At 47.0% G+C, this 27,371-nt stretch overlaps 1 protein-coding gene across 6 annotated transcripts in view; it reads left to right on the top strand.

Moving 5' to 3' along the window:
• The window catches only part of LOC139274999 (uncharacterized), a 209,864-nt gene that overhangs the window by 22,495 nt on the left and 159,998 nt on the right, over positions 1–27,371 (top strand). For all 6 annotated transcript variants that reach the window (XR_011595647.1, XR_011595648.1, XM_070891830.1 and 3 more), the window contains exons 2-3: positions 7,059–7,125; positions 7,248–7,332. Coding sequence is in view for 4 of the 6 variants with exons in the window: in XM_070891830.1 (XP_070747931.1) it covers positions 7,059–7,125; positions 7,248–7,332 (152 nt within the window). In the remaining 2 variants the exon portion in view is untranslated. The remainder of the gene's footprint in view (positions 1–7,058; positions 7,126–7,247; positions 7,333–27,371) is intronic.

Here is a 27,371-nt window from a genome sequence, read left to right as displayed (position 1 = left end):
TCACCCTCATCCTAGTCCAATCATATCAACTAACAACACACAAGGGTAGGCACTTGGGTGTTATATCCAATGTTCGTGTAAAGTTTCTGTTAATGTGTTGTCAAACATTGAAACCTTTATTTTCAACATTTGCATTCTTGGACAGATTTGGGTACATGTTTGGAAATGGCTTAGTGAATGGTGAAACATAACGGTTCCCTTGTAATGGTGATGAGTGTGAAAGGAGTGGTTTGGACATTGTAGGGATGCTTTATGGTGCTAGTGTGGGATGGTGTCAATCTGGCGCATCATGTGGCAGCCAGGGTGTACAGTGTCGAGTGAAGTAAATCTGGCCATGCTGAGTCCATCCCGGGAGGCAATATGGTTAGGTGCTGATGCCCTGTGTCCTGTGCAGCATCAGCTGATTGCGGAGAAGGTTGGTGTTGTTGGTGATGCTGGTGTTGTGATTGATCATGGTTTCATTCTGAGGACCAAGGTGTGATTTTTTTTTTAAGGGCACCAATGCTGTTGGAATAGATGGGAGGTGAGATTGAGATGACAGAAGCGATCCGTCAATGGTGAGAGGTTGTTCCAGTGAGGTTAGAGAGTTTGCTCCAAACAGTTGCTAGCTGCGTCAAGCTCAGTCTGTCTTCCATATGCACTAAGCAACAACAACTAACCTTGGAAAGTGAACACCTATGAAATGGGAGCTTTGATAGACAATTTGCAGCTGTCAAGTTAGTAAATCATCCCATGCTGACACAACACCCGACGACCTAACCTGGCGCGATCCCCGAGCAGTGGGAAAGCTGTTGGTAAGCTCTCAAAATCTAACGGTGAGTTTAAATTGGTGTTTAATTGCCTTTTACCAAGCTCTTAATAATCTAAATTGCCTGCCCCACTGCTTGGTCTGTTCAGCGCTGACGGACCCGACACCTGGGAAACTATCGTGGAGGCGAGTTGACAATGGGCTCCCGTTGTCTATCATTTCAATTTTAACTGCTGACCCGCCTCCGATCCCGTCCTCTCAGCGCCGGTAAAATTCCAGACTTTGAGTCAGGTGGGATTAGAAAACAAAAAAGAAAGAAACAGGACATCGGAGAATTAGGACGACTCTTCAGTGCAGGGCAAGCATGCACTGAAAGTTCTTTCAACAGATGAGCACTTAGAAATTCAGGTACACGTACTCGGACCTGAGAGACAGTTGGATGCTGATCTGCCCTATGGAAGCAGGAATACGCATGTGCTTTTTTTAAAAAGCCATGCAAATTTATTTGGAAATGTCCCAAATTGGCTTCTTATATCTGATCAAGGCCTTCAAGATCTATCTCCGATTTAGGTCATGCTTGAACTATTGGAATAATGCTGATGTGTAACCATATAGTGGCTTTGGGAATAGTAATAATAGATGAATTACTGAGGCACCATACAGCAGCCACAACAGCTCTTTTCTGAGCTAATGTTATATGGTTTTTTAAACATAACAGAGCCTTATCATCATAGGCAGTCCCTCGGAATCGAGGAACATAACATAAGAATAGGAACAGGAGTAGACCATACGGCCCCTCGAGCCTGCTCCACCATTCAGTAAGATCATGGCTGATCTGATCATGGACTCAGCTCCACTTCCCCGCCCGCTCCCCATAACCTCTTATCCCCTTATCGTTTAAGAAACTGTCTATTTCTGTCTTAAATTTATTCAATGTCCCAGCTTCCACAACTCTCTGAGGCAGCAAATTCCACAGATTTATAACCCTCAGAAGAAATTTCTCCTCATCTCTGTTTTCAATGGGCGGCCCCTTATTCTAAGATTATGCCCTCTAGTTCTCGTCTTCCCCCATCAGTGGAAACATCCTCTCTGCATCTACTTTGTCAAGCCCCCCTCATAATCTTATACGTTTCGATAAGATCACCTCTCATTCTTCTGAATTCCAATGAGTAAAGTCCCAACCTACTCAAACTTTCCTCACAACTCAAGCCCCTCATCCCCGGAATCAACCTAGTGAACCTTCACTGAACTGCCTCCAAAGCAAGTATATCCTTTTGTAAATATGGAAACCAAAACCGCACACAGGATTCCATGTGTGGCCTCACCAATACATTATATATCTGTAGCAAGACTTCCCTGCATTTATACTCCATCCCTTTTGCAATCAAGGCCAAGATACCATTGGCCTTCCTGATCACTTGCTGTACCTGCATACTATTCGTTTGTATTTCGTACCCCCAGGTTCTGCTGTTCTGCGGCACTTTGCAATCTTTCTCCATTTAAATAATAACTTGCTCTTTGATTTTTCCTGCCAAAGTGCATGACTTCACACTTTCCGACATTATTCGCATCTGCCAAATTTTTGCCCACTCTGTCCTTTTGCAGATTTTTTGTGTCCTCCTCACACATTGCTTTTCCTCCCATCTTTGTATTGTCAGCAAACTTGGCTATGTTACACTCAGTCCCTTCTTCCAAGTCGTTAATATAGATTATAAATAGTTGGAGTCCCAGCATTGATCCCTGTGGCACCCAACTAGTTGCTGATTGCCAACCAGAGAATGAACCATTTATCCTGACTCCCTGTTCTGTTAATTAGACAATCCTCTATCCACGCTAATATATTCCCTGCAACCCCGTGAACTTTTATCTTGTACAGTAACCTTTTACGTGGCACCTTGTCAAATGCCTTCAGGAAGTCAAAATACACCACATCCAAGGAAACATAGAAAATAGTTGTAGGAGACGTCCTTTCGGCCCTTCGAGTCTGCATCACCATTCAATATGATCACGGCTGATCATGCAACTTCAGTACCCCATTCCTGCTTTCTCTCCATACCCCTTGATCCCTTTAGCCATAAGAGCCACATCTAACTCCCTTTTGAATATATCTGATGAACTGGCCTCAACAACTTTCTGTGGTAGAGAATTCCACAGGTTGACAATTCTCTGAGTGAAGAAGTTTCTCCTCATCTCAGTCTTAAATAGCTTACCCATTATCCTTAGACTGCGACCCCTGGTTCTGGACTTCCCCAACATTGGGAACATTCTTCCTGCATCTAACCTGTCCAATCCCGTCAGAATTTGATATGTTTCTATGAAATCCCCTCTCATTCTTCTAAATTCCAGTGAATATAAGCCTAGTCGATCCAGTCTTCATTTGTTGGTCCTGTCATCCCGGGAATCAGTCTGGTGAACCTTCGCTGCATTTCCTCAATAGCAAGAATGTCCTTCCTCAGATTAGGAGACCAAAACTGTACACAATATTCAAGGTGTGTGACCTCACCAAAACCCTATACAACTCCCTGCTCCTATACTCAAATCCTCTCACTATGAAGGCCAACATGCCCTTTGCCTTCTTCACCGCCTGCTGTACCTGCATGCCAACTTTCAATGACTGATGTATCATGACACCCAGGTCTCGTTACATCTCCCCTTTTCCTAATCTCACCATTCAGATAATATTCTGCCTTTCTGTTTTTGCCACCAAAGTGGATAACCCCACATTTATCTGCATTATACTGCATCTGCCATGCATTTGCCCACTCACCTAACCTGTCCAAGTCACCCTGCAGCCTCTTGGCATCCTCCTCACAGCTCACACTGCCACCCAGCTTAGTGTCATCTGAAAACTTGAAGATATTACATTCAATTCCTTCGTCTAAATCATTAATGTATATTGTAAATAGCTGGGATCCCAGCACTGAACCTTGCGGTACCCCACTAGTCACTGCCTGCCATTCTGAAAAGGACCCGTTTATTCCTATTCTTGGCTTCTTGTCTGCCAACCAGTTCTCTATCCACATCAATACATTACCCCCAATACCATGTGCTTTAATTTTGCACACTAATCTCTTGCGTGGGACCTTGTCAAAAGCCTTTTGAAAGTCCAAATACACCACATCCACTGGGTCTCCCTTGTCCACTCTATTTGTTACATCCTCAAAAAATTCTAGAAGATTTGTCAAGCATGCTTTCCCTTTCATAAATCCATGCTGACTTGGACCGATCCTGTCACTCTTTCCAAATGCGCTGCTATTACATCTTTAATAATTGATTCCAACATTTTTCTCACTACCGATGTCAGGCTAACAGGTCTATAATTCCCTGTTTTCTCTCCCTCCTTTTTTAAAAAGTGGTATTACATTAGCTACCCTCCAATCCATAGGAACTGATCCAGAGTCCATGGAATGTTAGAAAATGACTACCAATGCATCTACTATTTCTAGGGCCACTTCCTTAAGTACTCTGGGATGCAACCTATCAGGCCCTGGGGATTTATCGGCCGTCAATCCCATCAATTTCCCTAACACAATTTCCTGACTTATAAGGATTTCCTTCAGTTCCTCTTTCTCGCTAGACCCTCGGTCCCATAGTATTTCCGGAAGGTTATTTGTGTCTTCCTTAGTGAAGACAGAACCAAAGTATTTGTTCAATTGGTCTGCCATTTCTTTGTTCCCCATTATAAATTCACCTGATTCTGACTGCAAGGGACCTACATTTGTCTTCACTAATCTTTTTCTCTTCACATATCTATAGAAGCTTTTGCAGTCAGTTTTTATGTTCGCTGCAAGCTTCCTCTCATACTCTATTTTACCCCTCCTAATTAAACCATTTGTCCTTCTCTGCTGAATTCTAAATTTCTCCCAGTTCTCAGGTTTGCTGCTTTTTTTGTCCAATTAATATGCCTCTTCCTTGGATTTAACACTATCCCTAATTTCCCTTGTTAGCCTTGGTTGAGCCACCTTCCCCATTTTATTTTATTTAAGACTTCCACTCTTAAAATGAGTTCTTGAGTGGCTGAACAGTCCAATACGAGAACCACAGAATCTGTCACAGGTGGGACAGATAGTCGTTGAGGGAAGGGTTGGGTGGGACTGGTTTGCCACATGCTCTTTCCGCTGTTTGTGCTTGTTTTCTGCAAGCTCTCGGCGATGAGACTCGAGGAGCTCAATGCCCTCTCGGATGCACGTCCTCCGCTTAGGGCAGTCTTTGGCCAGGGACTCCCAGGTGTCAGTGGGGATGTTGCACTTTATCAGGGAGGCTTTAATGGTGTCCTTGTAACATTTCCTCTGCCCATCTTTGGCACGTTTGCCGTGAAGGAGTTCCGAGTAGAGCGCTTGCTTTGGGAGTCTTGTGCCAGGCATGCAAACAATGTGGCCTGCCCAGCAGAGCTGATCAAGTATGGTCAGTGCTTCAATGCTGGGGATGTTGGCCTGGACGAGGACGCTGATGTTAGTGCATCTGTACTCCCAGGGGATTTGTAGGATCTTGCGAAGCCATCGTTGGTGGTATTTCTCCAGCGACTTGAGGTGTCTACTGTACATGGTCCATGACTCTGAGCCATACAGGAGGGCGGGTATTACTACAGCCCTGTAGACCGAGCTTGGTTACAGTTTTGAGGGCCTGGTCTTCAAGCACTCTTTTCCTCAGGCGGCCGAAGGCTGCACTGGCGCACTGGAGGCGGTGTTGAATCTCGTCACTACCTGTTCTTGTTGATGAGAGGCTCCCGAGAAATGGGAAATGGTCCCCGTGGTCCAGGGCCGCGCTGTGGATGTTGATGACTGGGGGACAGTGCTGTGTGGCGAGGACAGGCTGGTGAAGGACCTTTGTCTTACGGATGTTTAGCGTAAGGCCCGTGCTTTTGTATGCCTCAGTAAATACATCGACTATGTCCTGGAGTTCAGCCTCTATGTGCACAAATGCAGGCGTCGTCCGCGTACTGTAGCTCGAGGACAGAGGTTAGGGTGGTCTTGGACCTGTCCTGGAGACGGCGAATGTTGAACAGGTTCCCGCTGGTTTTGTAGTTTAGTTCCACTCTAGTCTTGTTGACTGAAGTGGAGCATGGCCGCGAAGAAGATTGAGAAGAGAGTTGAGGCGATGACACAGCCCTGTTTGACACCGGTGTAGATGTGGATTGGGTCTGTAATGGACCCGTTGATACAGATCACGGCCTGCATGTCGTCGTGGAGCAGGCGGAGGATGGTGACCAACTTTTGGGGGCATCCGAAGCGGAGGAGGACGCTTCATAGACCCTCGCGGTTGACAGTTTCAAAGGCCTTTATAAGGTCGAAGAAGGCCATGTACAAGGCCTGGCGCTGAAACCTGCATTTTTCCTGCAGCTGCCGCGCTTCAAAAATCATGTCCGTTATGGCCCGCAGGGGATGAAATCCGCAGTGCAACTCCGGGAGGAGCTCCTTGGCCACAGGGAGAAGGTGGTTGAGAAGGACTCTAGCGATGACTTTCCCAGTGGCTGAAAGCGGGGAGATTCCTCTGTAGTTGCCGCAGTCGGACTTGTCCCCTTTTTTAAAGATGGTCACTATCACTGCATCTCTGAGATCTCCCGGCATACTCTCCTCCCTCCAGATGAGAGAGATGAGGTCATGCATTCATGCCAGTAGTGCCTCTCTGCCATATTTCAGTGCCTCAGCAGGGATTCCAACCACTCCAGTAACCTTGTTTTTAAGCTGTCTTATGGCTTTTTCTACCTCGTGCAGTGTTGGGGTTTTGCCGAGGTGGCGGCGGGTAGCATGCTCCGGGATGGAGTCGTGATCACTCGGGTCCAAGGCAGAGTCTCGATTGAGGAGATCTTTGAATTGCTCCTTCCAGAGGGCCCTGACTGCCTCGGTATCCTTGCTGAGTGTTTTCCCGTTCTTGGCCAGCAGTGGGGTGGGGCCTTGGGTGTTTGGACCATAGCTGATCTTGACTGCGATGAAGAATCCTCGCACATCATGGCTGTCGGCCAGCTGCTGTATCTCCTTTAACATAACAGAGCCCTATCATAGCACCACCTTCAGGTGTAACTGATACTGTAGGTAAATAATATCTATACAACAGGTTTTGCCTCAGACAAACTGCCACAGAGGTTTTCAGTGCATTTTGAAATGGAATTTTGTGGCTATATAAATAGATGTATATAGCAACAGTAGGTGTGAATTGTGTACCTATACCAGATTATCCCATTTTCATGTGCTTTTCCAAAATTAAAGGTGTCCTCCCCCTCCCAAACACTTAATTGGCACATACTGCTGCTGAATTATTAGTTGATTTTCTAGTCTGTCTGAATAAAAATGAAATGTTTGTTTATTTTTAGTGCCATTTTTGTAAAGAGGTGAAGAATCCAAAGATGGCTCAAACCAATTGGAAACATGCAATTCCTGGTAATTTTAGAATGAATGAAAATTTGACAAGCAAGTTTTATAACCAATTTCAGTGATTTAAAAGCATTTTTGACGCAATTATTGATAATTCTGACATTTCTCTATTTCACTCTTTGTTTAAGAGTCAACTGACACCGAGCAAGAGGTGGATAAGGACAACCATATGCCCATACAGAAATGGAGACATGGTTTTTATTGCATGAAAAAGTAAGTTTTAAATTTCAAAAGATATTCTTGAAAAAAAATTGGCCAAAGTATATGTTATAAATTTCTATTCACATGCTAAAATCAGCCATCCCACTGGAGCCATTTTATAATATTGTTGGTGACTTCAATCAACCAATAATCACTTTCAGGTAGTCCAAGTAATAATGGAGCTTCACAATGCAATCATGAATAACACCGTGAAGCATAAGTAACAGTCAAGTTGTGAAAGTAGTGTGTGGGCATCATTAAAATTATTTCCCATATTGCAGATTCTCGAAGGAATACTGACTTGACAAATGATCATAAAATGAATATTATGGGTAATTTTCCTGTTGCTGGCAGGAGGCAGCTTTTTGTCCAAACTAGCAATATGCAAATGAGACAGAGCAAGGACTTTGATATTTCATCCTTCCAGAATCCATAATTCAAGATAAAATTAGTGAGTGTTTAGAATCGTATTGACTAATTAAGAAGTCAGCATGGATTTATTAAGTTATTCAGATTTGACAATTTTTTTTAAAGTAAAGTGGATGAAGTGTACATGGATTTGCAGAGGCTTTTAATAGCGTGTCTCACAAGAGGGTTGTTAGAACAGTAAAAACATTTTGCATAGAAGGAAAAGTAGTTATATGGAAAAAAAGTTAGTTGAAACAAGAAACACAACTTTCAGGTAAATTTGTGTTCCTTGGAGTAGAGCAGATTTGTAAGTGGTGTATTCCAGGGGCCAGTGCTGGATCCACTTTTGTTTTTTGTATGGATAGATGATTTCGACTTTGGCATAGAGAGCATAATCTTGAAATTTGTTGATCTAAAAGTAAGGGGGTATGACAAATAACAAGAATTATATAGATTTCAGAAAGTCACAGGTTAGCAGAATGGCACACAGGTGACAGATGCAACTTAATGTGGTTAAGTGTGAGGTAATATCTTTTGAAAGCAAATACAGGGAATGGGAGTATATATCCTGTGGCCCAGATTTTATGGTCAGTGGTGAACAAATGACACTCGCTGTCCGTTACTCTTACAGCTGCCCACAGACTTTTAGTGGGCTTCTGCGCGATGACTTATGGTTATTAGAGAACAATTTCAGAGGGGCGCACTCTACATGGGATCTGAAGAGGACAAGCAACAGCATGTGTCTTCAACCAGTCAGATACTTAGCCATGCAGAGTCTAAACCAGGAAGTGTAAGTTAGAATATTTAATTCAATGTCAATTCATGTACAGAAAGCAAAATTAAGACAGGGAAAGAAGGATGGGATTAAGAAAAGAGAAAGAAAAAGTTTTAAAAAAAAAATTGGAGTAGAAATTCAGACATCCCTGGGCTCGTACAAAGTTTCTACGGATCCGGGAAGACATTGGAAAAGCCGTTTTTTAGCACGCAATGCGCATGCGCTGTAAACCGGCTTTTCCGATCTGTCAAGCTGGAGCGAGGACATTTGTACGTGCAAGATTGCGATATTTACGCATATCTTGTCCAGCAAATGTCCTCACAAATCTTGCGCCTGGAAAAGCAGGTGCATAGCCTACTTTTACTGGAGCAAGTGTTTTAAAACATACAAAAACATATTAAAATAAATTTATGAAAACAGGTTTTATTGTTTAAAACCCTTCCCACTACGGTAAGTTTATTTTAAGGCATAATTAAAAAAACTTTTTTATAAATTGGGAAAATATTTTTTTTATAAGACAATAATTTTAATTTAAGTGAATCTTAAATGTGTAGTGTACATTTTCTATTTTTTATTAGTATTTTGGGGGGTTTCTCATTCATAATAATAGGAGTTGTGGAGTTGTAGACTTGCGCGCGCAGGGAGAGGAGGCCCGCGGATCGGGAACTCGAGCGGGCGCAGCAGCTTCAGGTAGGTGCGCATTTTTTCTCTAAAATCTAGTCGAATGCCCGCGGGAAGGAGAAAGCAGAATTTCTGCGCCATTAAAATTGTAATTAAAGGATGCGCATATTTGCAATACAACATGCTCTGATTGGCTTTCCATGATCACATGACCTGATTGTTGATTGGTCCCCTTGGAGGATAAGACACACCTAACAGTTTCTCTGGAATGTGTAATTAGAACCACCCTGCCCAAGTTCTCAGTGGCTTTGGAGCGTAATTTGAGCCATTCCAACTGTCATCTCTAGACAAGATAGAGCAGCCCAAGCTCCTGACCCATCCCAGCCCAAGCTCCTGACCCATCCTGTATAGTTGCTTTTGTACTCCATCCCTCTCGCAATGAAAGCCAACATTCCATTCGCCTTCCTGATTACCTGCTGCACCTGCAAACTAACTTTTTGGGATTCATGCACAAGGACCCCCAGGTCCTGCTGCACCGCAGCATGTTGTAATTTCTCCCCGTTCAAATAATATTCCCTTTTACTGTTTTTTTTTTCCAAGGTGGATGACCTCACATTTTCCGACATTGTATTCCATCTGCCAAACCTTAGCCCATTCACTTAACCTATCTAAATCTCTTTGCAGCCTCTCTGTGTCCTCTACACAAACCGCTTTCCCACTAATCTTTGTGTCATCTGCAAATTTTGTTACACTACACTCTGTCCCCTCTTCCAGGTCATCTATGTATATTGTAAACAGTTGTGGTCCCAGCACCGATCCCTGTGGCACACCACTAACCACCGATTTCCAACCCGAAAAGGACCCATTTATCCTGGCTCTCTGCTTTCTGTTAGCCAGCCAATTCTCGATCCATGCTAATACATTTCCTCTGACTCCGCGTACCTTTATCTTCTGCAGTAACCTTTTGTGTGGCACCTTATGGAATGCCTTTTGGAAATCTAAATACACCACATCCATCGGTACACCTCTATCCACCATGCTCGTTATATCCTCAAAGAATTCCAGTAAATTAGTTAAACATGATTTCCCCTTCATGAATCCATGTTGCGTCTGCTTGATTGCACTATTCCTATCTAGATGTCCTGCTATATCTTCCTTAATGATAGCTTCAAGCATTTTCCCCACTACAGATGTTAAACTAACCGGCCTATAGTTACCTGCATTTTGTCTGCTCCCTTTTCTAAACAGAGGTGTTACATTAGCTGCTTTCCAATCGGCTGGTACCTCCCCAGAGTCCAGAGAATTTTGGTTATAACAAATGCATCTGCTATAACCTCCGCCATCTCTTTTAATACCCTGGGATGCATTTCATCAGGACCAGGGGACTTGTCTACCTTGAGTCCCATTAGCCTGTCCAGCGCTACCTCCCTAGTGATAGTGATTGTCTCAAGGTTCTCTCTTCCCACATTCCCGTGACCAGCAATTTTTGGCATGGTTTTTGTATCTTCCACTGTGAAGACTGAAGCAAAATAATTGTTTAAGGTCTCAGCCATTTCCACATTTGCCATTATTAAATCCCCCTTCTCATCTTCTAAGGGACCAACATTTACTTTAGTCACACTCTTCCGTTTTATATATCGGTAAAAGCTTTTACTATCTGTTTTTATGTTTTGCGCAAGTTTACTTTCGTAATCTATCTTTCCTTTCTTTGCTGTCATTTAAAATTTTCCCAATCTTCTAGCTTCCCACTAACCTTGGCCACCTTATATGCATTGGTTTTTAATTTGATACTCTCCTTTATTTCCTTGGTTATCCACGGCTGGTTATCCCTTCTCTTACCGCCCTTTTTCACTAGAATATATTTTTGTTGAGCACTATGAAAGAGTTCCTTAAAAGTCCTCCACTGTTCCTCAATTGTGCCACCGTTTCATCTGTGTTCCCAGCCTACATTAGCTAATTCTGCCCTCATCCCACTGTACTCCCCTTTGTTTAAGCATAGTATGCTCATTTAAGACACTACTTCCTCACCCTCAATCTGTATTACAAATTTAACCATACTGTGATCACTCATTCCGAGAGGATCTTTTACTAGGAGATCGTTTATTATTCCTGTCTCATTACACAGGACCAGATCTAAGATAGCTTGCTCCCTTGTAGGTTCTGTAACATACTGTTCTGAGAAACAATCCAGTATGCATTCTATGAATTCCTCCTCAAGGCTGCCCAGTGCGATTTGATTTGACCAATCGATATGCAGGTTAAAATACCCCATGATTACTGCCGTTCCTTTTTCACATGCTTCTTTTATTCCCTTGATTATTGTCTGCCCCAACGCGAAGTTATTATTTGGGGGCCTATAAACTACGCCCACCAGTGACTTTTTCGCCTTACTATCTCTAATCTCCACCCACAATGATTCAACATTTTGTTCATTCGAGCCAATATCATCTCTCACAACTGCCCTGATATCACCGCAAGCTCCCACAAACAGCAATGTGATTTTGTTTTTTTAAATGGATTTTTTGTGATGTTGATTGAGGGATAAGGTAGATAAGGCGAATGCAGTAGATGGGATATATTTGGATTTCCAACAGGCCTTCAATAAGGTATTACATAATAGATTCATGACTAAAGTTGGAGCATGTGGAGTCAGGGAATAAGTAGTAGAATGGAGAGCAAGCTGGTTACAAAATAGAAAACCGAGTAGGGGGTTAAAGGTAGTTACTCAGATTGATAATAGATGGTAAGTGGTGTTCTACAATGAGGTGCTGGTACCACTGTTCACCATTTATGTAAATGATTTGGACTTGGGAATTGGAAGTATAATTTCAAAATTTGCAGACACCAAATTGGGGGGTATAGTTAATACAGAGGAGGATTTCAACAAAATACAGGGAGACAATAATAAATTTGCAGAATGGGCATGTAATTGGCAAATTAATTTCAATATAAACAAGTGTGCGATGGTACATTTTAGTAGGAAGAATAAGGAGGTCATATAGTCCTTGGAAAACATGTATCTAAATGGGGTAGAGAAGCAGAGGGATCTGGGCGTATAGTTACACAAATCACTAAGTAGCAACGGAGGTTAATAAGGCTATTAAAATAAAGCACTTGGGTTCAATTCTAGAGGGATAGAGTTGAAAAGCAGAGAAATCATGTTAAACTTGTATAGTACCCTTGGTTTGATCAGATTCGGAGTACTGTACACAATTCTGGTCTCCATATTATAAAAAGGATATAGAGGGACTGGCGAAGGTGCAAAAAAGATTCACAAGAATGGTACCAGAACTATGAGGTGAAACCTATCGGGGGGGGGGGGGGGGTGGGCGGGGAATGAACAGACTGTGGTTCTTTTCTTTAAGACTATGAAAAAGTTTGATTGGGTAGAAAGAGTGAAGATGTTTCCACTTGTGGGCGAAACCAAGACGAGAGCCAACAACACAACAAAGAGTGCTGAGAAATAGTTGCTTTTTCTGGGCCTAAGAGAAGGAAATGGGCACTACGGATGCCATTTTGAGCTTCGGAGGAAGCGTGGAGAATTAGTTGAGAGTTATTTAGGCCCCAAGTTTCGGCTTGAGTTGCTCCTGTTTTTTTTGTAGCAACTGGTTTGGAATGGAGTATCTTAGAAATTGCAATTCTCGGCATTTAGTTTGCTCCAGTTCGAGTCAGTTAGAACAGTTTCACCTTGCAACAGAATTTTTTTTTCAAAAGGGGTCGTGTCCGGCCACTTACGCCTGTTTTGAAAGTTTAGGCAGTGAAAACTTACTCCAAACTAACCGAATGGAGTAACTGTAGATTTTTGTACGCTCAGAAAAACCTTGCGTACACTTTACAGATCAGGCGTAGGTTACAAATTAGGCGGAGGGAACAGGGGCGGGGCGGGGCGGGCGGTGAAGAGAAGTAATTAAATTCTACAATCATTCAACAGTCATACTTATACAAATAAAGATCCAACCTGAATAAAAATTTATAAACAAAGCAAAGATTAAATATTCCATCTTCCTACCTGTGTGAAACAGCAGCAGCCTTCGAGCTGTGAAGACTGAGGCCGTTCGGCCAGGGGATAGGGTTGACGTCAAGCCACAGCGACGGCAGCAGCAGCCTCCGAGGTACGAAGACTTTGGTCGTTCGGCCAGGGGATAGGGGCGGCGTCAGGCCACAGCGGATGGCAGTAGAATCCGGCAGCAGTAGGCTCCGAGCTGTGAAGACTTGGGCCGTTCGGCCAGGGGTCCACAAGACAAATCTTCACATTTCCTCTAGTCCCTTTAAAAATGGCCGAGTGCCAATGTTTATGTGCCACTGCGCGTGTGCGCTCCAACGCGCACGTGCAGGGATGCTGGCACGACGTTGCCTTATTTAAATTAGCCCCGCCCCCCACTACTTGTAAAATCGCCGTGAATCTCTTGCTCCGCCACCCCCCCGCCCAGCTGTTCTGCGCGCACCGCACCAAGCTGCTGGAGACCTGCAGGGAGCCGGAGAATATGCAAGTATTTTTTCGGTACTCTTTCGAGCGCGAAAAACGGTCGTCCAGGTCGGGGCCGAAATTTGGGCCCTTCGAGAGTTAAATTGAAGATAATTGTACTCAGAATATTGGGACAGGGAATATAAATAAATATTATCAAGTTATTTTTGGTAAATAGTTTTTATATATTGAAATTATTTTGTAAATCGTCTTTACAAAGTGAAGTTATTTACTGATATTGTTGGGGCCTATCAAACTGACTGGTATACAGCGTAGAGAGTACAGAGAATGCAGAGTACACTGATGAGAGTATAGAGTAGAGAGATTATTAAAATTAGTAAAAGTAATTATCGATAATGATGGGGCCCATGCTTTCCCTGCCTTTAATTGCAACTGCTCACACATTGATTACTGAAAGGATGTGCAAAGTCCTTACACAATACCACAAATCCACACGAGACACATTCTGTGGACAAGGTCACTCCATGACCTGAACCTTTATTCACAGGACCAGGAAGGGATGACCCTGCGTGGGACCTCCCTTTTTATATACCTGGGTGACCAGGTGAGTAGTGTCTCCCACAAGTTCACCCCCTGTGGTCAAGGTGTGCATTTCTTACGTATATACAGTGTTGTTACATAAAGGTTACATATATGACATCACCTCCCCCTCAACATCTTATTGGGATCATAGGTTAAGTCTCTCGGGTGGTCTGCACTCTCGCGTGGAGCGCTGCAGTTGGGGCTCTGGTTGTTGAGCCTTGGTATGCGTGTCTGTCACCTGTGGTGGTTCCGGCCTGTCCGTGCATGCTGCTGAATGTTCTTGTTGCTCGTTCACTGGCGGTGGTGTGAATACCATCTCATGATCTTCCTCAGGTTCCTCAGTGTCCATGCTGAACCTTTTTTTCACTTGGTCCAGATGCTTGCGGCACATCTGCCCATTGTTAAGTTTAACCACTATGACCCTATTCCCCTCTTTGTCTATTACGGTACTCTCGAGCCATTTGGGCCCCAAAGCGTGATTGAGAACAAATACGGGGTCATCAATTTCTATACATCTCCCCCTTGACTTTCGGTCACGGTACTCGTTTTGGGACAGGCGCTTGCCCTCAACAATGTCGGACAGGACTGGATGAATGAGGGACAACCGAGTTTTGAATGTTCGTTTCATGAGTAGCTCCGCGGGCGGGACCCCCGCGAGTGAGTGCGGTCATAGAAACATAGAAACATAGAAAATAGGTGCAGGAGTAGGCCATTCGGCCCTTCTAGCCTGCACCGCCATTTCTAACCTGTCTAACCCCGTCAGAATTTTAAACGTTTCTATGAGGTCCCCTCTCATTCTTCTGAACTCCAGTGAAAACAAGCCCAGTTGATCCAGTCTTTCTTGATAGGTCAGTCCCGCCATCCCGGGAATCAGTCTGGTGAACCTTCGCTGCACGCCCTCAATAGCAAGAATGTCCTTCCTCAGGTTAGGAGACCAAAACTGTGCACAGTACTTCAGGTGTGGCCTCACCAAGGCCCTGTACAACTGTAGCAACACCTCCCTGCCCCTGTACTCAAATCCCCTCGCTATGAAGGCCAACATGCCATTTGCTTTCTTAACCGCCTGCTGTACCTGCATGCCAACCTTCAATGACTGATGTACCATGACACCCAGGTCTCTTTGCACCTCCCCTTTTCCTAATCTGTTACCATTCAGATAATAGTCTGTCTCTCTGTTTTTACCACCAAAGTGGATAACCTCACATTATACTTCATCTGCCATGCATTTGCCCACTCACCTAACCTATCCAAGTCGCTCTGCAGCCTCATAGCATCCTCCTCGCAGCTCACACTGCCACCCAACTTAGTGTCATCTGCAAATTTGGAGATACTACATTTAATCCCCTCGTTAAATCATTAATGTACGTGTAAACAGCTGGGGCCCCAGCACAGAACCTTGCGGTACCCCACTAGTCACTGCCTGCCATTCTGAAAAGTCCCCACTTACTCCTACTCTTTGCTTCCTTTCTGACAACCAGTTCTCAATCCATGTCAGCACACTACCCCCAATCCCATGTGCTTTAACTTTGCACATTAATCTCTTGTTGAAAGCCTTCTGAAAGTCCAAATATACCACATCAACTGGTTCTCCCTTGTCCACTCTACTGGAAACATCCTCAAAAAATTCCAGAAGATTTGTCAAACATGATTTCCCTTTCACAAATCCATGCTGACTTGGACCTATCATATCACCTCTTTCCAAATGCACTGCTATGACATCCTTAATAATTGATTCCATCATTTTACCCACTACCGATGTCAGGCTGACTGGTCTATAATTCCCCGTTTTCTCTCTCCTTTTTTAAAAAGTGGGGTTACATTGGCTACCCTCCACTCCATAGGAACTGATCCAGAGTCAATGGAATGTTGGAAAATGACTGTCAATGCATCCACTATTTCCAAGGCCACCTCCTTAAGTACTCTGGGATGCAGTCCATCAGGCCCTGGGGATTTATCGGCCTTCAATCCCATCAATTTCCCCAACACAATTTCCCGACTAATAAGGATTTCCCTCAGTTCCTCCTCCTTACTAGACCCTCCGACCCCTTTTATATCCGGAAGGTTGTTTGTGTCCTCCTCAGTGAATACCGAACCAAAGTACTTGTTCAATTGGTCCGCCATTTCTTTGTTCCCCGTTATGACTTCCCCTGATTCTGACTGCAGGGGACCTACGTTTGTCTTTACTAACCTTTTTCTCTTTACATATCTATAGAAACTTTTACAATCCGTCTTAATGTTCCCTGCAAGCTTCTTCTCGTACTCCATTTTCCCTGCCCTAATCAAACCCTTTGTCCTCCTCTGCTGAGTTCTAAATTTCTCCCAGTCCCTGGGTTCGTTGCTATTTCTGGCCAATTTGTATGCCACTTCCTTGGCTTTAATACTATCCCTGATTTCCCTTGATAGCCACGGTTGAGCCACCTTCCCTTTTTTATTTTTACGCCAGACAGGAATGTACAATTGTTGTAGTTCATCCATGCGGTCTCTAAATGTCTGCCATTGCCCATCCACAGTCAACCCCTTCAGTATCATTCGCCAATCTAACCTAGCCAATTCATGCCTCATACCTTCAAAGTTACCCTTCTTTAAGTTCTGGACCATGGTCTCTGAATTAACTGTTTCATTCTCCATCCTAATGCAGAATTCCACCATATTATGGTCACTCTTCCCCAAGGGGCCTCGCACAACGAGATTGCTAATTAATCCTCTCTCATTACACAACACCCAGTCTAAGATGGCCTCCCCCCCAAGTTGGTTCCTCGACATATTGGTCTAAAAAACCATCCCTTATGCACTCCAGGAAATCCTCCTCCACCGTATTGCTTCCAGTTTGGTTAACCCAATCTATATGCATATTAAAGTCACCCATTATAACTGCTGCACCTTTATTGCACGTACCCCTAATTTCATGTTTGATGCCTTCCCCAACATCACTACTACTGTTTGGACCTATAGGCCAGCAGGAGGCGTGATAGGTGGCATTGAAGGGAGAGTCCTTGAATCCGGAGCATGCCTGGCTTTACGATTTGGACTGCACGTTCCGCCTGGCCATTGGAGGCCGGCTTGAATGGTGCTGTCCTGACATGTTTAATGCCATTACCCGACATGAACTCCCGGAATTCGTAGCTTGTGAAACATGGGCCATTATCGCTAACAAGGATGTCTGGCAAGCCGTGGGTCGCAAAGACCGCGCGCAGACTCTCGACGGTGGTGGATGTCGTGCACGAATTCAAAATGATGCACTCGATTCATTTCGAGTACACATCAACCACAATGAGAAACATTTTTCCCATGAACAGGCCCGCGTAGTCTACGTGAATACGTGACCATGGCCTGGTGGGCCAGGGCCATGGGCTGAGCAGGGCCTCCCTGGGAGCATTACCTAGCTGGGCACACATCGTGCACCTGCGAATACAGTGTTCTAGGTCTGAATCAATTCACGACCACCATACATGTGACCGGGCAATGGCCTTCATCAGCACGATGCCCGGGTGCTCGCTGTGGAGTTCCCTGACGAATGCTTCCCTGCCCCTCTGGGGCATGACTACCCGGCTGCCCCATAATAGGCAGTCGGCTTGGATGGAGAGCTCATCCATCCGTCTGTGAAACGGACTGACTTCCTCAGGGCATGCTCCGTGTGCGGGTGCCCAATCCCCGGTCAGGACACATTTCTTAATCAAGGATAGGAGGTGTCGAAATCTCGACCTCCGAAAAGAATGACTCCGACACTTACAGCTCCGGTAGAAGTTTCCTTTTTAATTTACTTGCTCGCAAGGGGTAGGTTTCACTCAGTCAAGGGCTAAATGAACACCTCCGAAATGGTTCAGTTTAACAAGATATTTATACAGTAAAACCAAAGTTCTGGCCTCTCCCTGTGTATTGCTCTGTCTCACAGTCAGTGAATACAGATAAAGAGTTAATTACGATATCCTGGTCCTGACATGGTGTCCAGATATTTCCTTTTGTCAGGGTTATCAGAAAGCCAAACGGCCATTACTCCATGAGTCATAGGTAATGGGCTATCACCTGTCTTGTATTGTGTCAGGATTGTTTCAATTTCCTGGTCAGTTTATCTGTTTGCATCAAATGGATGAGGTCTCGGAAAGAGATAATGGCTAGAAGATAAGGGTGGGGTGACATGGAACTCCTGTAGTGTAGACAATAGGAAAGCACCATGGGGGGTTACTTGTCTCAGCATGACTTGTCTCCTAGCTGTCTGATGGCCATCAGCCATCTAACAGCAGGTTTAGCTGTTTATGCAAGCTGACTGCTAAAATGCAGAAAGTTCTGGAAGGGCCAGGACTCCATTTTAATCAAAAGGCACACAAATACCGTATGGTATCAGCTTAGATAAAAATACTTTCCACAGAGGGAATCTCTGTTGGTCCAGATTTTGATCTGGCGGGCTGTGATGGGGGAGCCTTCCCTGTCAAAGGCATCGACAGCCATGACCATCTCAGCACTTTGCTCCGCTGCCCCCTCGGTGGTGGCCAGTGGAAGCCTGCTGAGTGCGTCAGCGCAATTTTCAGTGCCAGGCCGGTGTCGGATGATGTAGTCATACGCAGCGAGCGTGAGAGCCCATCGCTGTATGCGAGCTGATGCGTTGGCATTGATAGCCTTGCTGTCTGACAGCAGGGATGTTAATAGCTTGTGGTCCGTTTCTAATTCGAACCTCCTGCCAAAAAGGTACTGATGCATCTTTCTCACCCCATAGACACATGCGAGTGCTTCCTTCTCAACCAACCCATAACCCCGTTCAGCTTGAGAGAGCGACCTGGAGGCATAAGCCACAGGTTGTAGTTGGCCCTCAGTGTTACCCTGCTGCAACATGCATCCAACCCCATAGGACGATGCATCACATGTCAGAACCAATTTTTTACGGGGGTCGTACAGGGTCAACAACTTATTTGAACAAAGTAGGTTCCGCCGACTTTAAAAGCCCGTTCCTCACAGTCCCCCCAAAACCAATCACAACCCTTACGCAGGAGCACATGTAGCATCTCCAACAATGTGCTTAAGTTCGACAGAAAGTTCCCGAAATAGTTCAAGAGTCCCAGAAATGAACGCAACTCCGATGTGTTGCAGGGCCTGGGTGCTCATTGAATTGCCTCTGTTTTGGATTCGGTCGGCCGAATCCCATCTGCAGCAACCCTCCTGCCCAGAAACTCGACTTCGGGAGCCAAAAACACACACTACCGGTCCAGTCGGCATAGCACCTCCTCCAGGTTGTGGAGGTGTTCCTCGGTGTTACGACCAGTGATGATGGTGTCGTCCTGAAATACGATTGTTCCAGGGATGGATTTGAGCAGGCTTTCCATGTTTCTTTGAAAAATCGCGGCCGCTGATCGAATGCCAAACGGACACCTGTTGTAAACAAACAGTCCCTTGTGTATGGTGTTGGTGGTCAGTAGTTTCGATTTGTCGGCCAGTTCTTGGGTCATGTAGGCTGAGGTGAGATCCAATTTGGTGAACAGCTGGCCGCCAGCCAGCGTGACAAAAAAGTCCTCCGCTCCCGGGAGCGGGTATTGGTCTTGTAGGAACACCCGGTTGATAGTGGCCTTGTAGTCGCCACAGATCCTGACCGAGCCATCTGCTTTTAGGGCAGGAACGATGGGGCTTGCCCAGTTGCTGAATTCAATGGGCGAGATGATGCCCTCTCTCAGCAACCGGTCCAACTCGCTCTCAATTTTCTCCCGCATAACATACGGCACAGCTCTGGCTTTGTGGTGCACTGGTCTGGCGTCCGGGGTGATGCGTATCACCACTTTGGTACCTTTGAACGTCCCGACGCCAGGCTGAAATATTGACTCAAACTGCTGTCGGACCTGTGAGCATGAACTTCGCTCCACAGATGACATGGCGTGCACATCCCCCCCATTTCCAGTTCATTTCAGCTAACCAGCTCCTCCCCAACAGTGCAGGACCATTGCCCTGGACAATCCAGAGCGGCAGGCGGTTCACCGGTCCATTGTGTGTGACCACCAACATTGCACTGCCTAGCTCTGAAATGATTTCTTTGGTGTACATCCGTAATTGCGTCTCAATGCGTTCTAGTTTGGGTCTGCTGGCTTTGAGTGGCCACAGCTTTTCAAATTGTTGAACACTCATGAGTGACTGGCTGGCCCCCGTGTCCAGCTCCATGCGTACAGGGATGCCGTTTAATAGGACTTTCATCATCATGGGTGGCGTTTTCGTATATGAGCTGTGAATGTTTGCCACATGAACCCGCTGAACTTCAGCATCCATTGATTTGTCCCAAGTGTCATCCTGCCTTGCAGACCCCTCATTTGGTTCATCCGCCTCGTATATTAGCCTGGTTACAGGCTTTCTGCACATTCTGGCTAAATGACCACTGAGGTTACAATTTCTGCAGACGAACTGTTGAAACCTGCAAGTCCTGGCAGCATGTCTGCCCCCACACCTCCAGCATGAACTGAGATTCCCATTGTTGTGAACAAAAGAGCTGTTGCCAGGCATTCCTCGCTGATTGTCCCTTTGACTGCTCTTGAGCACCCTGTTAGTAGGTGTCAGTGGCCCCATCCCAGGCAGCATTGTCCACTGAGGGGGGGGGCATAAATGTCCATTCAGCCTGCCATTGTCTCTGTTGGAGACTTACTCTATTGCTGCCTGGGGTGTCTCGAACTGCCCTTGCCTGCCTGCGGGGCTCTGTGTCGCGTTTATGATATTGACTCCCTGATCCATTGGAGGGAGAATTGCGTGCCTATATTATCTTGGTTTCCTCTTCCCCCGCCATAAAAGTCTGAGCCATCAATGCCGCTGCTTCCAAAGTCAAGTCCTTGGTCTCAATTAGCTTTCTGAAAATCCCAGCATAACCGATGCCCTCAATAAAGAAATCCCTTAGCATTTCCCCATTGCAGACGTCCGTGAACTTACAGAGGCTGGCCAAGCGCCGGAGGTCCGCAACGACATCCGGTATGCTCTGTCCTTCCCGACGTCGGTGTGTATAGAATCTGTGTCGGGCCAAGTGTACGCTGCTCGCCGGTTTGAGGTGCTCACCGATTAGTTTGCTGAGCTCTTCGAAGGTTTTGTCCGCCGGCTTCTCGGGTGTGAGCAGGTCTTTCATGAGCGCGTAAGTCTTAGGTCCACAGCTGGTCAGCAGATGAGTCCTTTGCTGCGTCTCCCAGCCAGTCCTTTGTGACAAAACTCTGCTGGAGCCTGTCAATGAAATCGTCTCCATTCTCACCAACACAGTACTGTTCATCTGTGCTGCCAGTGGCCATTCTTGTGGATCGATGATTCCCGTTTCTCGTCACCAATGCAAAGTCTTTACACAATACCACAAATCAACACAAGGCACATTCTGTGGACAAGGTCACTCTATGACCTGAACCTTTATTCACAGGACCAAGAAGTGATGACCCTGCATGGGACCTCCCTTTTTATATACCTAGGTGACCAGGTGAGGAGTGTCTCCCACAAGTTCACTCCCTGTGGGCAAGGTGTGCATTTCTTACGTATATACAGTATTGCAGTGTTGTTACACAAAGGTTACATACATGAAAGGATCAATCGAAGAGGTGGCAGAGAAATGCGTAGACTGAGACGAAGACAGAGGAGGAGACTGGACAGCCAACGAAGGTACTTGGAAAAGCAATCTTACCTGAACGTATCTGAAAATGCTTGTCTTAGGAGGCTGCGATTCCGGAAGGAGGTCATCGATGAGATATTTCAACTCGTCAAGGATGATCTGCAGTCTTGCAGCACCATCAGAACCGCACTGTCCGTTGAGGTGAAGGTTACTGCTGCCCTAGTCTTTTACGCATCGGGATCTTTTCAGGCTTCAGCTGGCGACATCTGCTATATCAGCACGCTACACACTGCTGCATTCGACAGGTGACTGAAACCTTTTACGTTCGCAGGATGGACTTCATAAGCTTCCCAATGACCAGGGAGGCACAGACCAAGAGGGCTTTGGGTTTCTCGAGAATAGCAGACTTCCCCAAGGTGCAGGGAGCAATAGACTGCACACACATTGCCCTGAAAGCAGCCTTAAAGATTGCAGAGGTGTTTCGTGACAGAAAGGGGTTCCACTCACTAAATGTGCAGCTTGTTGTCGACTACAATCAAACAATTTTAACAGTGAATGCTACATTTCCTGGCAGCATCCATGATGCGCACATCTTACGTGAAAGTGTTATTCCTAACCTGTTTGTCAATCAGCCAGAAGGTCACGGTTGGATGCTGGGGGATAAAGGATATGGCCTTGACAGTTGGCTGATGACCCCTCTGTGTAATCCTGTCACTGAAGCACAGAAACGGTACAATAAAAGTCACATAGCGACTCGCAACATCGTTGAAAAGACAATTGGGGTCCTAAAGCAGCGCTTCAGATGCCTGGATCATTCTGGAGGCAGCCTGCAGTACCACCCTGATCAGGTAGCAGAGTTTATTGTGGTGTGTTGCATGCTGCATAAGCTAGCTCTAAAGAGAGGACAAATAATGCCAGATTATGCTGCAGGTCCACCTCCAGAAGATGAGACAGAAGAGGCAGCTGGCGAGGATGAAGAGGAGGAACAGGCGGGAGAGGACGTGGGCGAGGACATAGGGGAGCTTAATCAGCATGACAATCGAGCACCGGTACCACCACACCTTTCCCGAAGACCAGTAGCCACGGCCGCTAAGCTTTTGCGTCAGCAGCTCATTAATGAACACTTTGCATGAACTATTAATTGTGGATATTCAAATGTTCAATTACGGTGAGGGTTAATCAAAAGTTTCATTTGCGTGGGGTTTCCTTGTTGTCTTTCCTGCACTGGCCTATCATCTGAATTAGTTTAAGTAAAGTTTAAAGTACTGGCAAAGTAAAAGTACTGGTAGAATGACATAATAAACAAACAAATATGCATGAAAAACTGTACGTTTGAAAACTAATGTAACTAAGAGAGAAGGCACAAAAGTTGTTGAATAAGTTGTTGAGGGAGGAGGGGGGAGAGAGAGAGAGAGAGAGAGAGAGAGGGGGAGGGGAGGAGGGGAGAGATGGGGAGGAGGGGAGAGAGAGGGAGAGGGGGAGGAGGGGAGAGAGTGGGAGGGGGGGTGAGGGGAGAGGGAGGGGGAGAGAGAGGGGGGGAGGGGAGAGGGAGGGGAGAGAGAGGGGGGAGGGGAGAGAGAGAGAGAGAGAGAGGTGGAGGGGATGGAGGGGGGAGAGAGAGGAGGAGGGGAGAGGAGGGGGGAGAGAGAGGGGGAGGGGGGAGAGAGGAGAGAGAGAGGGAGGAGGGAGGAGGGGGAAAGCGAGAGGGGGAGGAGGGGAGAAAGAGAGGGGGGAGGAGGGGAGAGAGAGGGGGAGGAGGGGGAGAGAGAAAGAGAGAGGGGGAGAGAGAGAGAGAGGGGGAGAGAGAAAGAGAGAGGGCTGGGGGAGAGAGAGAGGGGGAGGAGGGGGGGGAAGAGAGAGAGAGGGGGAGGAGGGGGGGGAAGAGAGAGAGAGGGGGAGGAGGGGGGAAGAGAGAGAGGGGGGAGGAGGGGAAGAGAGAGGGGGGAGGAGGGGAAGAGAGAGGGGGAGGAGGGGGTGGAAGAGCGAAGGGGAGAGAGGAAGGGAATGAGAGAGGGGGAGAGGGAGGAGGGGGGAGAGAGAGAGAGAGGGGAGGGAGGGAGGGAGAAAGAGAGGAGGGAGAGTGTCATTTATGTAACCAGCATACTACTGTAACTCTCACAAATGGAACCCTCATGTAACACTACATACTTACTAGAATGCACCTCTTGACCACAGGGGGTATACTTGTGGAGACACTCCTTACCTGGAGATTCAGGTATCGAAGGGGATGTCCCTCGCAGGGCCAGCACTCCTTGGTCCCGGTAATAAAGGTGAAGGTCACAGAGTGACTGTGTCTGCTGTATGTGCCACGTGTGATTATGTATAAGAGTTAAGGACTCAACACCTGGCAACGGGAATCATTGAACCCAGAGGATGGCCACCGGTCATCCAGAGGAACGTTACTTTGTGGGTGAAGACTGGGACGATTTTGTGGAGAGACTCCAGCGGACCTTTGTCACGAAGGATTGGCTGGGAGAGGATGTGGCTGACAAGCGGAGGGCGCATCTACTAACAAGCTACGGGACAAAAACTTATGCGCTGATGAAGGACCTGCTCGCACCCCACAAAGCGGCCGACAAGTCTGTTGAAGAGCTCAGCCAGCTGATCAGCGAACACTTAAAACCGGCGAGCAACATACATATGGCCCGGCACCGGTTCTACACACACCGACGTCAGGAAGGGCAAAACATCTCAGACTTCGAGGCAGACTTGCGGCGCTTGGCCAGCCTCTGTAAGTTCTCAGATGCCTGCAGTGGGGAGATGTTAAGAGATTTTTTCATTGAGGACATTTGCCATGCCGGGATCTTCAGGAAGCTCACAGAACTCTAGAAGGGGCAGCATTGATAGCTCAAACTTTCACAGCGAGGTGAGAAGAGACCAAGCTAATTTACGCGAGTAGTCCTGGGTCCAACGTGGGGACGGACCAAGGAATTAACGTGATAAACGCGGCTCAAGATCTTGCAGTCAGGCAAAGGCATTTTGAAACTGCAGCAGTCAGATAAAGGCATTTTGTAACTGCCCAAGCTGAAACCGACTCTAAGGTCGGCCCCCAACAGGGACAATGGAGAGGGGAGCGGCAATTCACACCATCAAGGGGACCATTAACACCCACCATCACAGTGTTTAGAAACAACCAAGGGAACAATCAGAGAGGAATGCCTGCTAACAGTCCTTTTGTGAACAACGATCTCAGCCAATGCTGGAGAAGCGGGGGCAGACATTATGCGAAACGCTGCAAATTCCAGCAGTTCATCTGTAGGAATTGTAATGCCAGAGGACATTTGGCTAGGGTTTGGAAACAGCTGGTAGCGAGGCTAATCTATGAAACAGAGGAATCAGACAAGGGGCTTGCAGTGCAGGACAATGCCTGGGGTAAAGCCATGGATGCTGAAGTTCAGCAGGTTCATGTAGCTGACGTCCGCAGCTCATACACCAAAACGCCACCCATGATGGTGAAAGTGTTATTGAATGGCATCCCGGTGCGCATGGAGCTGGACACGGGAGCTACCCAGTCCCTCATGAGTGCACAACAATTTGAGAAACTATGGCCACACAGAGCTAGCAGGCCCAAACTGGAACGAATTAATACGTAGCTACGGACATACACCCAAGAGATCATTCCAGTGATAGGCAGTGTAAACGTGGTGGTAACACACAATGGGTCACAGAACCAGCTGCCATTCTGGATTGTTCCGGGAAATGGCCCCGCACTTTTGGGAAGGAACTGGCTAGCTGAAATGAACTGGAAATGGGGGGATGTGCACACCATTTCATCTGTGGAGCGAAGCTCATGCTCACAGGTGCTACAAAAATTCGGGTCACTGTTTCAACCCAGTGTCGGAACGTTGAAGGGCACAAAAGTAAGTATACGCATCACCCCGGACGCCAGACCAGTGCACCACAAAGCCAGAGCGGTGCCGTACGTGATGCATGAGAAAATAGAGAGTGAACTGGACAGGCTCCTCAAAGAGGGCATAATTTCGCCCGTTGAATTCAGCGACTGGGCAAGTCCCATTGTTCCTGTCCTTAAAGCAGACGGCTCGGTTAGGATCTGCGGTGACTACAAAGCCACCATCAACCGGATGTCCCTGCAGGACCAATACCCGCTCCCGAGGGCGGAGGATTTTTTTGCCACGTTGACAGGTGGCAAGCTGTTCACTAAATTGGACCTCACTTCAGCCTACATGACTCAGGAACTGGCTGAAGAATCCAAGCTTCTGACCACCATCACGACGCACAAGGGTTTATTCATCTACAACAGGTGTCCTTTTGGCATCCGTTTGGCGTCTGCCATCTTTCAGAGAAACATGGAAAGCTTGCTGAAATCCATTCCCGGCACAATCGTATTCCAGGACGACATCCTAATAACGGGTCGAGACACCAAGGAACACCTCCACAACCTGGAGGAGGTGCAACGCCAACTGGACCGGGTAGGCCTGCAACTGAAGGCGGCCAAGTGTGTGTTTTTGGCCGCAGAGGTCGAGTTTTTGGGCAGGAGGGTTGCCGCAGACGGGATCCGGCCTACCGAATCCAAAACTGAGGCGATCCATCGTGCGCCCCGGCCCGGCAACACATCGGAGTTGCGATCACTTCTGGGAATTTTGAACTATTTCGGGAACTTCCTGCTGAACTTAAGCACATTGTTGGAGCTGTTTACATGTGCTCCTGCGTAAGGGTTGCGAATGGTTTTGGGGGGACTGTCAAGAACGGGTTTTCAACAGGGCGCGGAGCCTGCTTTGTTCTAACAAACTGTTAACGTTGTATGACCCCTGTAAAAAAAAAAAACTAGTTTTAACATGCGATGCATCATCATACAGGGTTGGGTGTGTGTTACAGCAGGGTAATGGAGACGGCCAACTCCAACTGGTGGCTTATGCCTCCAAATCGTTCTCCCAGGCAGAGCGTGGTACGGCATGGTTGAAAAGGAAGCACTCGCTTGCGTTTATGGTATGAAAAAATGCACCAGTACCTTTTCGGCAGACTGTTCGAGTTAGAAACGGACCACAAGCCATTAACTTCTCTGTTGTCTGACAGCAAGGCGGTCAATGCAAATGCGTCAGCTTGCATACAGCAATGGGCTCTCATGCTGGCTGCGTATGACTGCACCATACGGCGCTGGCCAGGCACCGAAAACTGCGCTGACGCGCTCAGCAGGCTTCCCCTGGCTACCACCGAGGGGGCGGCGGAGCAAAGCGCTGAGATGGTCATTGAGGCTTTTCACACCGCAGGCTCCCCCATCACAGCCCACCAGATCAAACTCTGGATCAACAGGGACCCCCTCCTATCCATGATAAAAAGTGTGTCCTGACGGGGGATTGGGCGCCCACGCACGGGGAGAGGGAGGGGAGGGGAGGGAGGGGAGGGGGCAGAGAGAGAGAGGGAGGGGAGGGGGCAGAGAGAGGGAGGGGAGGGGGCAGAGAGAGGGAGGGGAGGGGGCAGAGAGAGAGAGAGGGAGGGGAGGGGAGGGGAGAGAGAGGGGAGGGGAGGGGGAGGGGGGAGCGAGCGGGAGGGGAGGGGAGAGAGGGGGAGGGGGGAGCGAGGGGGAGGGGGGAGCGAGAGGGAGGGGTGGGGGAGAGAGGGAGAGAGGGTGGGGGGTGTAGAGAGAGGGTGGGGAGGGGGAGGGGGAGAGAGGAGGGGGAGAGAGAGAGAGGGGGGAGGGGGGAAGGGGGGGGAGAGAGAGAGGGTGGGGTGTG

The sequence above is a fragment of the Pristiophorus japonicus genome, chromosome 10, assembly GCF_044704955.1.
Source record: "Pristiophorus japonicus isolate sPriJap1 chromosome 10, sPriJap1.hap1, whole genome shotgun sequence".
NCBI lineage: Eukaryota > Metazoa > Chordata > Chondrichthyes > Pristiophoridae > Pristiophorus > Pristiophorus japonicus.
The sequence above is the reverse complement of the archived record's forward strand: the minus strand, read 5'-3'. Positions and strand labels throughout refer to the sequence as shown.